Below are 13,444 nucleotides of genomic sequence, written 5' to 3'. Positions count from 1 at the left end.
AGTGACTTTTATTCAGAATGTAATTTTCATCTGATTTTCATATGCTAGTTTTTTTTTTTCTTTTTGCCTGAGTACCACACTGTCGTATAATTTGTGTTTCACTCTTATTTGACAGAGGCGCTTCTAGCCAATTCTATCTGGATCTTTATATTTGCCTAAATAGAGTACAATGGATTTCTCCTGACTTCTTTTCCTCACGATCTCTTTTCATTTTCCATGGATAAATAAATAAATAAATAAATAAAACAGGATCTGTACTTTCAAGGTATTATGAGATCACGAGCAACCAAGAGTTTCATGGAGACAGATATGGGAATTCAGAAACTTGAACCCTGGCATTTTAGGAAACTAAAATTGATGAGAAAATTTTAGTGTCTTGGAGAAAGAAGACACCAGAGGAGATTGAGGGGAAATTAGAGACAGTGAACCAGTAGAAGCAGTAGAATTACCTCAAAGACCAGCAAGAGTCACTTCAAGAAAGAAAAAAAAAAGATAAACATTAAAAAGGTTTAATCTAATTTTGCATTTAGATCATCATTGACTTACAGTTGTATTTTCTATGAATTTTTTGATTAGGTAATTAATAACTCTTCCTCACCAGCCTAAGATTCACAGGAGGCAAAGCCAATATCTATTTTTGCTCATCATTCTACCTCCACTTCTCATCAAGAAATGCTGGTGTGAAAATGATGCAAGGTATAGGAATTTGAGAGCAATGAAATTAGATGTTTTCAAAGGCTTATGGAAAGCATTGAATATTTGAGTTGCCACCTAAAGAAAATGTTAAAAACCTAATCTAGAACAAATCATAAGAAAAATTCTAGCAGTGACTGCAGTTTGTCATAGAGCAAAAAAGTAGAACTTGGCGCTGGAGTTGGAATGTTATATTTCTCATTGTTGCTGACAACATTCAGTGTTCTCTCTTCCTCTGAGTTTATAGAGCAGGTCAAGGTGCTGTTTGGTTTCTCATCTCATTTTTTCTCTTACAAAAGTCAACAAGGAAACACAATTATGACCTTTATCTAAAATTTGCTTCAACACACTTAAAAGATAATATATTATACTGCATGCACTATTTATAGTATAGGGTAAATAGCTTCCAAATGAATAAAATATCAGAGAACCAGAAAATTTTAAAAGCTTGACAGGCATCAACAAAGGTATAAGTTCTAGGTACTTACCCTGTACCTAGAACTAGGTTACATTTAAAACTCCACGATCCAGAGATTTAAAATAAAGAAAAAGGACTTTACTATCTCTTCAAATGTGAGTATCAAGTAACATTACACTTCTAAAATAAAGTTGAGTATTACTTTATAAAAGTCCAACTGGCAAATAAAAGGGAAATTTTTATGAATTAGATCACTAGATCCTTCATAGGGCTCAAAGAAATAAATAATGAGTTTCACTAGATAAAAATGTGTTACAAATAACAAAGATAAAGCCTGGAATTTATAATCAAAGACAAGCAGGAAAGAGAGCGGCTTGACAAGAAAGAATTAAATCTGCTATTCACAGAAGTAATTCCTGTCGCTGAAAAAGCAGCAAGTAAATAAATGGTGCTGGCAGCCATTCTATTCTTCTGAAAGGAAATGTGAATTCTTCCAGAAAAAAAAAGAAGACCTTGCCATGGGAAAGCTAAACAGCTGAAGTAATTAAAAAAAAATACATTACTGAAGAAAAATCGAAACAGAAAAAATCCAAACACCAAGAAATTTACTATCTGGTATGATATTTCAAAACATGAAAATTAGATTGCATTGGTTAATCACTAATTTACCTTTGATATGAAATAATTATCTGCTCCATAGTCAAATAAAATACTTCTTAACTTATCAAGTATCTGTTGGTCAAACTATCTCAACCAATTTTTGGACCTGGTTCTGATTTTATTAATTTTAGTAAAAATGCTCATTATAATAAAATTAATAATTCACTAGTATAATTCTAAGTAATTATTAATAGAAAGTTTTCTTTCTCTTAATTACCAAATTAAGTAAAAATTAAGTTTGGAAGTCTATTGTTTGTAAATATACTTTCTTTCTTAAAGAACATTATTAAAGAAAAAAAAGAAGACTCTGCTTTGGCAGACAAAAAGGCACAAATAATTTTAGAACTTGAAAATTTAGAGTTTTAATATTCTTCATGTCTTACTCTCACTATATGAACCATAATAATAAATTTTATTTCAGATATTAAATTAGAGATAAAATTTCATTGCTTACTAAAAGATTCATTTTATTCACAGGAAGAATATTTCCTGTGACATGTCTTCTTATATACAAGTAGGCATACCTTATTAAAATTTCAAATTGAACATGACATATTCACTTTAACAGAAAGATATAGTGGTAAGTTGAAGTGATGATAGGAAATCGAGCTTATAAAACCTAAAAGCCAAACCTTAATGGCTCTTGACTCCTAAATGGAATGGTATTGTGTCATTGCAGCACTAATAAAAACAGACTGCTACAATCTTTCAGCATCAAACACAAGAATATACTTTCTTTTGCCAGGAACCAGAGTTGAGACAAATATTTTACTTGAAATACTCTATGAACATTCATCACTTAAAAATACAGTGGTAAATGCTATGATTTCTTTACTGTGAAAGCAAACAAGGGGTTAAGGAAAACTCAGGCAGAAATACAGATCAAATAAGTCATTTTTAAGAGTTTGCCAAGTATCCAGCATTTTGCTAAATTTGGGAGGAGGAAAAAAATGTAAGGTATTTACATTTTTTAATGTAAAACTTTAGAATTTTAATGTAAAACTTTAAAACTTTAGAATTTTCCTGGGAAAATCTGTTGTAATATAGAGTATATAGAATAAACCTGTCTTTGTTTAACATTTAATAGGCCATAAAAATTTGTTTATTAAATGAATGAAATGATAATGCATAGACTCAGATCATTATCATACAATGGAAAATGTTTGCAGGCAGTGATATGTGGACAGGTTTTAAATACTTTTAGTAAATATTTTTAAACAACTTTTTCCATATATAAAATGAAAATAAAGTTTGGCAGAATTTTTATTTTACTACCTAACATGATACCATAAAAAACACTTTTAATTAACATTAATGATATATCCAATGGAAACATGTCATGTTTGACACAATATTGTCCACAACACTTTCTTTTTCCTGTATGTGACAAAGTTTACTGTTCAGAATAAGAGGAAAATTTCAGAAATAATTAAAATCAGTTTTTTAAAGAAGAAAATGCTCTACATTCTTGCTACTCAAAGAGTGGGCTCTGGACATGAAGCATCGGGATAGCTTGTTAAAAATTTCAGAATCCAAGATCCTGCTCCAAACCCATGGAATCAGAATCTGTATTTTACAAAATCTTTAGATGATGTGCATGCACACTAAAATTTAACCCATTTCCCATTTGTCCCTAGAAAACTTGCCGGTGGCCCTTGCAGCTGCAGTATTTACCCCCAAATAATTCATGAATTACAGTCCTAATCTTACCCCCAACATTTGCTGTGGAATATCTCACTTTTATTGTTATTTTTACATCGCTCTAGGATAGCGATAGGCTTTAGAAATAAATGACATCATTCTATTTATTGCATTCTGTTTTTAGTAGTGGTATTTCTATTTATAAAATATAGTAATTCTCGATTGCTGAAAATATCAAATCCTGGAAAACATAGCATTCTATGCATGATGTTAAATTAACACAGACAGTGAGCTACACTTTTTTTTCTAAATGGGAAAGGGTTAAAAAGCATTCCTCTACCTACTTCATGTTGAAGGCATGTATATCCATTGACAGCAAATATTAGATTACTAATTAAGTATAAGCTTGTAGTTTCTACTCTCTAGCAGAGACCATTAAAAAAAATGGAACACGTAATTTTTCAGCTCTTGCAATGCCACCGTAATTGTGCTGGTCCCTAAGAGGAGCCAAAAAAATTGTAACACATAGTTTTAACATAAAATGATACACGATATGTGAGCATATATAAAATAATCAGAAAATAATGAGCTGATTATTTTTGAAGCAATGACTGTAAGTATAATAGGATGTAAAAACAAGATGGATAAATGAAAAATGGAAAGAAACATCATTTTGAGGGAGCAGAAGCAATCAGATACAGAAAATAACCCTGAGAAAACACATAGAGGAAGGATGAAGCTAACAGAGACCATTGAAAGACTATCATAGGAATTTTGACTTTATTGAGACAGGAATTGTGAATCGTTGTAGTTCTTAAAAAGCAATGGCATGATAACAATTTTAGTCTTAGAAAGGTTAACAGAATAAAAAAAATGTATTATTATGGGGATGTACTTGAGTCAGAAAGACAGCGTAGAAGTTGAGGGTCAGAGCTGTACATGTCAATCTGGAATTCATCAGCCTATAAATTGGTTAAGGCTGTAGATTAATATACCCAGCATTAGAAGAAAAGGGCAAAAAGCCAAGAACAGACATCTAGTTCAGTCGACATTTATTGAGCTACTTCGTTCCCAGCACAGTGCTCAGTGCTGGTAAGATGATGACTAAGCCTTGGTCTTTGCCCTAAAGAAGCCAGCTGAGTCATCTAGAGTCAGGGTTTATGGAAGAAAAAAAAAGCAGCAAAAGGACAAATAAAAGACCAGAAGAGACACTGAAGGGCTCAAAAGGCATAATGTCCAGAAAGTCAAAGGAGGAGAGAACTTAAAGGAATGTCAGAGGCACCTAAATATCAAGAGGAATGAGGATTTGGTACAAAATCAGTCTGACACATTTTGAGAAAGAGGTATCAGTTTATATATTAAAGATCTCTAAGTTGTTATGTACATTTCCAAGTTTCTCAGTTTACACCCTAAATTTCAAGGAATGAGAAAATTCTAGTGTAAAATTGTTTGATAAACAAAGCTTGCCCTAAGAGAATAAATACTTATAGAATGTATACGTATCATGATGCCCTTCAAAACTACACAAAACAAAATAAAACAAAAACCCTAAAGGCAAGTTGTCATCTGTAATCATCTGACTGCCAAATCCATTCCCAGAGATTTATTTCTTAAGAAACTTAAAATTGTTCACAAAGGAGGCTTAGAATAGTACCAAAAGAGAAATTTAATGGTTTAAAGCATAAGTAGGAGATTTGTTTAAGTTTGGAAGGCTATAGATGTTACTGTTCATTTTCTTATTTAATCAAATACAAAATGAGAATGTGTCTACTTTCTTGACATATGGTTAAAGAACAGAATCACACATAAACTTCTAATAACATAAGAGTCAGGAAAAAAGAGACATGCTTTCAAGATAATTCACAACTTACCTTGCTGGAGGAAAAGCTGTTGTGTTGTTTATTTTTGTGCTATTTCTTTGTAAAGCCTGCATTTTTCATTTAGAAATTTAATTCTGGGATCAGGGATCTCTAAATAAAATTTAGGTATACGGAAAATCTAAATGCATTAAATATGAGAAATTTTAAGGATTTCATCAGATATACACAATCCGGGGTTTATCAAAACATATCATCAAAATAGCATGTCTAGAATTGAGAATAATGCATTTTGATTGCTATAACCATAAACAATACATAGTACAATACAAGATTTAATGTCTTACATTTGTATTCACCAAACTATGCCAATTAAAATAAAAATGGTTGACATTTATTGAGCAATAATCATATATCAAATACTATCCGAGAGTTTTACATGTATTTATCTCTTTAAATCCTAAAAACTACCTATGGAGATAGGTATAATTATTGTCTTAATTTTAGAAATCAGGAAAGAGAGGCAAAGAACATTTCAGAATTGGCCCATCACTTATAAATAATAAAACTTTAGAATGAGTCAAGGAAATTAGTTTAAAATTGTTTAACTTTATAGGCTTTATTAATGGCATATGGATTTGAGATACCATGGCCTATCATATTTGTTTTTTTACATTATATTTACATAATTGCAAATAAAAGTATAAGTAATTGTGACATACCTTTATCAAAAATACCTGGCAATCACTGATATAGTCATATTCTAGTCCATCAAAAGAATGATAATGCCGGTCTCCATATATTGTGCACACTGCTGGGCATGGATAATATGTGCAATTAAACATTCCTCGTCGACAAACACTATTAGAAAATGACATCAGTTACCTTTTTAAGAAATTTGGCTCTAATTAGTGTTTTTTGAGTGACAAACATTGGAAAGCTTGTATTCAAAAGTATTCACTGAGCCAATAGTCCTTATATATGTTGCCAATTCATTCTGATAACATTTATTACAATTGACAAATTCGGCATATATTTATCACTTTGTTTAAATAAATTATCAGACACCACAACCAAGGCTAGAAATTGTGCCTGGGTCACACTGAAAACAGATGACGGAATGAAAATTTAAACATAGGCATGCTGGTTGTCAAAAGGCCACAATGTCATCTCCTGTACTTGTGTCAACTTAAATACATTAGACATAATTTTATTCACAAGCTTAGAATCTTTATTCACATTTTTTAAAGAAATTATATTTCAATTTTATTTTATGTTATTTTTTGGCCTATTTCCAAACAGAAAATCTTCCTTTAAATGTGAACTTTTCTTTGGAATATTTATCACTTTCTAAACTTGAGATATTTTTTCTTATCAAATTTGCAAACTGTCATATTTCACACTTTTTTCCGGGTTGAACAAATACACATAAAAATAATAACATGATCCTCCTATAGATATTAGCTCTCCAACAATGCCTGAATGCCTTTAAAATCTTATTTACTCAGGCTTGATTTGTTTTTGCTTTTGTTTTTGTTTTTTGCTGAAATCAGTCACATTAAGTAAATACAAAATGATCAAAACTAATATAATTGCTTAGGAAAATTTTTGTAAAATAACTAAATCTCATTACCAGGTATAACACGGTGTAGCAATCACTTCCCCTGAGAGGTACTCCCAATCTTTCCAGATACACGGACAGCTTTCAGGAACATAACACTTTCCTTTGTGCTCTGCCATTCTTCCAAATGAAGAGTAAATGCTAGTTAATGTAAACTACTAATTTCAGTTTTAAAAGAAATCAGTAATCTTGTCATGTTCAAAACCATCTATATTTATTACAGCTGTTGTAGGCATGTTTTATCTGGCCTATTGAGGGGTTGAATCCAGTCTTTATCCCCCTTTTTTCACACAGTACCTTGCACATCACAGTAGTAAGCAAATGCCTGAGAAATGACTAGATGCAATATTTTAACTTTTTATTATCACTTAATACAATAAAAGGGAAAGAAAATCATAAATTCTCGGGTAATGTGAGCTATTCCAAAAAAAAAAAAAATTTAAAGAAGAAGTGAGGGCCCTTTGCTTCAATATTTACTACTTAAGAGAAAAGAGTCTGTGAGTATAACAATTTTTTGATAAAATAGTGAATTAAGAGATGAATAACATTTTCTATTACTGGACAGAGAGAGGAATGGAAACCTTCATTTGTGACTGCTTAAAGTTAAAACCATGAGAGTTTAGTTCAGATGTGTTTTGCATAAAAAACATTAAATCGTGTGTTTTACATTCTTTATTATTAACATATCTAGTCCTGAATGTTGGTTTTCTTTTAAGCGTTAGTGTTTTCTTGAAAGATCACCCCATGAAAAAAGTATCTTAATACATCTATGAATATAAAAATTAAAACAAAATAATTACTCATAATATAAAAAAAAAATAATTTTGGCATGTTATAAAATATTTTGGCATGAATATTAAATAAATACATTATATATAACATATGTAATATCTTTAACATAAATATATACTTACATTTTTCAATATTATTAAAATCTTTTTTCAAAAATTACTTTCATAAATAATAAAATAAATAACTATAATAATTTAAATATTTAATAACATGACATAATGATAAAATAATTCAAAATAAATGACAGATAAAGTAATAGTAAAATAAAAAATAAGTAGCTATTAAAATAGATAAAATATATAGTTTTTTCTGAATTTGTTTTAAAATGTTATAATTCAATGCTGTAAAAATTAACATAGAAGTAGGGAATCCTAAGTTCTTGACTCTTCTCTTAATAGAAATAATCGCATATATATTTTTAGTGCTCTGCTTTCCCTCTCATAGCTTGTCTAACATAGTACTATAATTCTAATCCAATGTACATGTCACTTGACTTTTAAGTTCTACTTGGGAAGATCGTGAATATCTTGTTAATGGCTGTATCCTAATATCTATTACGTAGCAGACATTCAATTGTTGAGTAAAGGTAAATAAATGAACCTATCTATATAAATGGTGCATTATCATTTAAATTTCTTTCTTTCAGAAAATAATGCCCTAGAGTCCATAATTTATCACCTCGATCCTCCCAAACTTTGAGCCACTTTCCCTGAACGGTGTATGTCTCCTCTACCTGAAAAATCCATCTCCTCCCTACTTTGTCTGAAAGATCTCTTCTCATCATTTAAGATTCAATTAAGAGCAAACTTTTCAGTACAATCTTTTATTTAGATTTGTACAAATCTATACATAGCAATTTGTACAAATGTTTATTAGAAGATTAATCACAATGAATGGCAAATACTTCATTAAATGTCTTACAGAAACCATAAAAGCAACAATAAAAACTAATATTTTTTAGAGCTTATTATGGCCCAGCCACTGTTCTAACCCCTTTAAATACATTACTAGTGACATAAGGTAGATTCTCTTGTCATCTTATACATGTATTTCTGTACCCACCATCCCTGTAGCTTAACACAATGTCTCAAACATGAGGTGTTTCATAAATATTGGCGGTCCAATTTTTAGACAAGGGATGCCTCATCTGCATGAACCATAATCCCTATATACCAGACTAACTAGTGGCTTTAAATGGTTATTCTAATGACTGATAAGTTTTTTATAACCAATCAAAACTGGAATAAGAAAGCTATAATTCACTTGTAAGTTATCTACATTAAGCAGGCTTAGGTAGTGGGGTAAGTAATAAAATAAATATTTACTGAGCACCTACCATATGACTGGTGTGCTGCATCCATGAAGTAGATATCATTACACTCATTTAAAAAGAGGAAATTGAGACTCCAAGTGGTTAAGTAACTTGACCCAACGTACTTCAGTTAATAAGAAGAACCAGTATTTGAACCCAATACTATATGACTCTTTCCACTATATTACTTTCCATTTCTTTAATCCACAGGGATTTCTAAACTCAGGTATGTAATCCTTTTATAGTTGATGAACCATTGGCACTTTAGGACCCTCTTAAAAACAAGTTATACAAAGCTTATCCTAAAATAAGCCAGCCAAGATCACATGGAAAACAACCCAAATCATATTACCATAAACAACTTTATAATAGAAAGTTCTGTATAACAAAATTATGTTGAAATCAGTCAGAGGCCTCTTAGTCAATTCCAACTACATTTATTTAATACAGTACTAGAACGTAGGAGAGAACTTCTTTACATTTTTGTAATGAGATTTGACCAGTAAATAAATATATCTTTGTCAAACTGAAAGCCATAGGTGACCACAAATAGGTTTTTTTAAATAATGGCATTAACCACAAGCATATGAAACGAAATTAGAATGTAGCTTTATCTAATCAGCAGTGCATCCATGAGTCATAATCCAATCAAATAAATCAAGCAATGTTGTGGGTTTCAATTATTTAATCATAATAAATGTTTTATTTCCCTCATCCTTTTAATTAAAATGTCTTTCTTACTCATCTGCTCTACGGCCTGATTTCTACCTGCCTTTATTTTCCCATGCTTTGGCTTGTTCCTTCAGCTTCCTCCTGTGTCCTTCCGTTCTAAAGAGATTGGTACAGTCCCAAGTTACTTGGCTCTTCAACCTACTCTAGATGGGGATCATTTAAACAAATGCAACTCTCCTGAGAAAAAGACCACAAAACCTCTCTCATTTTTGCTCATGGTTTATATGAACTGAGCCCAGGAATCCCTTTGTGTGAATATGTTAATCGAGGAAGAATGGGTGACCTATTTGCCTTAGGTGACCCTACCGCTGAGCACTACCTCTATTCATTACCTGAAGAGAGAGGCCCAGTGAGGCCAGATTATATGTGTGCCTGCAAGAAGCGATTGGATTCTGAATTTGCCTTCATGTGTGCTAGGTGTTCCTGCTATTAAAGGAAATTTACAAAGAGTAGATTATGCTGCCATAAAATAGTGACCCATATTTATTGACTGTAATACACACACAAATGCACGCAAACACACACACACACCACATCTTATAATGTCTAATTGAGGTTTTAAAGGAACTTGCAGAAAAATCACTCAGCTAACATCAGCAGAACTAGGATTTAAACTCTGGTGTGTCTGAGCCAGAGCTTCCAATGTTACCCACTGCTCCGTGTAGCCTCGATGCACCATTTTCTGTAACACCCATTAGATAAAGCAGTTGGCATCGCCATTATAACTGAACATCAATAGTAACACAACACTTCCGATGTCGCGAATGAAGAATGACCCACTATCACTTTCCCAAAATTGCAGTTGAATTAGGAAGTAAATGCCAAGTCTGTATTACTTTAATCCTATATCAATTAATTAATACTGTTTTAATACTTTAATACTATAGTACCTTAATAATATTGCACATACTATATTACTGTAATAACATTTCATATGTAATGTATGTGTCATTATTTAATCACACATTATATGTGATATGTAATATCTCACAAATACCATATGCGGTATGTTACATGAACATAAAACAATTGTTATAATAGCCTTCCAGTCACCAGTGGTTGTTCTAGCTGACTGGTGGTGAACCACCAGTAAGAACAAGTTTAGTTATTTCTATAATGTTTTTAAGTGCTCTTGTGTTTTCTATTAAATCTTGAATGTTCAATATAATAATAAAAAAAAAGGGCTTACCCCAGAGCGCAAACACAGCCACTTATGCAGGGTGAGGATGGGGCACAAGTGAAGTTCATGGCCAGGTTTGTGCATGTAATCTCACAGTTTACACCGCCAGCTGGTAATTCAGGATCAGGAAACCTGCAGTCGAAATACACCTTTCCCGCGGAGCAGGCATGAACTTCAGGGACAAGGCACAGACAAAGTATTCTTAACTTTATGTTCACTCCATAGACAGATAATCATATTGAAGTGCATTTGCCATTAAAACACAAGTCACCATAGAATATTTTACCAGTTATTAGATGATTCTCTTATTCTGTGATATTTAGCTGATCTGCTTACATTCTCTAGTCAGATTCCCTTTAGTCATCTACATTTCTAAACCTGTTTTGAGTTTCAAAACTTTAGCTGTCTTTCATAAGATGATAATTAAATGACTAGTATATAATTTTCTGAGGTCAAGAAACAGGGTATTTTATAAAACCTCAAAAAAGGCTGTGCAAATATAAAAAAAAAAAAGAAAAGAAATACTGTATTTGGATTAATCCAAACATGACAATTAGCATATTTAAACTTTACAAATCCATGTATTTACAATGAACACATGACCCTTGTAGATCTTGCTTCACCTCTGCGTCATTATTGACATCGGTCTACACTGTACTGCAGAAGTGCAGAAGTGGACATAATTATAGGTCAGGTAGGAACCATATATTCCTCCAGAAAACTTCTGGGCTCAGAGGGATTACATAAAGTCCCTTACTCGGGGACAAAAGTATCAAGTCTTGTGGATTCTTCTATAAGAAATCTGGCCACCTGAATTGCCCCTTCTTTAACTCTGAGCCCCCCTGAGGCAAATGGGGCAAGGCAGGGATGGCCCAGTAGCCAATGAATATGTGTGCAGTCAATGTACATACCCTGTAAGAAGCTCTAGATAGCCTGAATTCTCATAATGTAAATCCAGGGCATATAATTCAAAGCTAATTTATAATAATTTATCTGCTACCATGCAATAAATAACAAAATAATAGCTCACAATTAGTGTTATCAGCCTACACTCTTCCTGTCCATTAAAATCAATGAAAGTAGTGTTATTATTTTCCTAGAATTTCTCCACAGTGATTAAGACTTTGAGGCTGTTATATGGTGAAAATAAATAATATAGTATCTCCTAATACATAGGATCTTCAGGAATGAATGCAAGTGTAAAATGATATTTTAAGAGAGATGGCAGTAGATGTCATTTAAATTCCATTTTTAAAGAGATGGCTGCTAGTCCTAGAGCCTTGCTACTTGTAATGTAGCTCAGAAACCAGTGTTATTGGCATCATCTTGACCTTTGACAGAAAGGCAGAATCTCAGGCATCACGTCTGACCTGCTGAATCAGAATCAGCATTTTAACAAGATCCCCAGGTGATTGTGTGCACATTAAAATCTGAGAAGTGCTGGTCTAAAATAGTTTCTCACCCGCTGTCGCATGAATGAGTTACAACAGGTGCCTGGATATATATCCCTAAAGCCCTTGGGGCACCTGGGTAGGTTCCAGGGTAGGCCGAATCTAGGCAGCATCCCTGGGTTGATGACCTCTGCCTCTAAGCAGCCTCATATGTTCACCTAAGACTGTTCTACAAATGTTATAATTCCCAATGTGAAAAAAGTTAGAAAGCACTGGAGCACCATGTTAAGAAACATTTCCAATGCTCTATTCATGCACATTGGCAAGGAAGGCTGTGATGGATTAAAGACCGCCAGAAAAATGAAGGCAGTATTAGAGCTGCATTCGCCTTAAGAAAAATACCAATCTATATCTCACCAGTAGAGGGCGTTGCTGGTTCATCACATTTCACAGTTCCATTTGAACATTGGCTAGTGAAGGTAAACAAAAAATTAATAAATCCAAACCTCAGGAGTTTTTTTCCCTGTATATCAAAAAGAATATATTGTGGAAGAATTTATTGAATACATATAAAAATTTTATGTTTTCACCACGGAATTTTTTACAAATAAGTTATTGGCGTAGGTCCAATTTGAGGAGAGCTATTTCAGTTCAACACATTTTTATCAAACACTTATATGTGTGGGGCACTGTGATAGGCACGGGGGATACAAATCCAAAATTCATAGTCTTTACTCGAATAGGAAGGCTATAATACTCGGTGGAAACGTAGTACAAAGCCATGCAGGGGTAGAGCAGTATTCTATATAACGAAGAACAATGCAGGAAGTGATGGGAGGTTGCAGATGGCACTGAGGCAAAAGCCAGCTCCTATTAAGACACTAAGACTCAATTCCTGAGGTGAGCCACTGACTTTAACCAGAGAAGTGATATGGTTTGTTTGAATTCTAGAAAAAATATTCTGGCAGCAACATCAAAGATAAAATAGAGTTATATCTTCCTTGCAACTTAATTTCTAAAGTCAGGGCATAATACAAAAACCAAACACAGAAAAAATTAATCTTGAAAATTCCTTAAGAAGATGTCATGATAGGGAACAACACACCAGTTCTCAATAACTCCAAAATAAACAGTTTTCTTCCAGCTTTGGACCAAATCATGTGTCCTACATTTGAGCCCAGATGAAG

At 32.6% G+C, this 13,444-nt stretch overlaps 1 protein-coding gene across 1 annotated transcript in view; it reads right to left on the bottom strand.

The window, feature by feature from the left end:
* OTOGL (otogelin like) overlaps positions 1–13,444 on the bottom strand; it is a 133,378-nt gene that overhangs the window by 72,760 nt on the left and 47,174 nt on the right. Inside the window, exons 22-25 of the mRNA XM_023520405.1 lie at positions 12,675–12,727; positions 10,876–11,038; positions 6,863–6,970; positions 5,952–6,090 (exon numbers count right to left, since the gene is read on the bottom strand). Coding sequence (XP_023376173.1) covers positions 5,952–6,090; positions 6,863–6,970; positions 10,876–11,038; positions 12,675–12,727 — 463 coding nt within the window. The remainder of the gene's footprint in view (positions 1–5,951; positions 6,091–6,862; positions 6,971–10,875; positions 11,039–12,674; positions 12,728–13,444) is intronic.

This window comes from Pteropus vampyrus, unplaced genomic scaffold (assembly GCF_000151845.1).
Source record: "Pteropus vampyrus isolate Shadow unplaced genomic scaffold, Pvam_2.0 Scaffold9, whole genome shotgun sequence".
NCBI lineage: Eukaryota > Metazoa > Chordata > Mammalia > Chiroptera > Pteropodidae > Pteropus > Pteropus vampyrus.
This window is presented reverse-complemented; position numbering and strand designations above follow the sequence as displayed.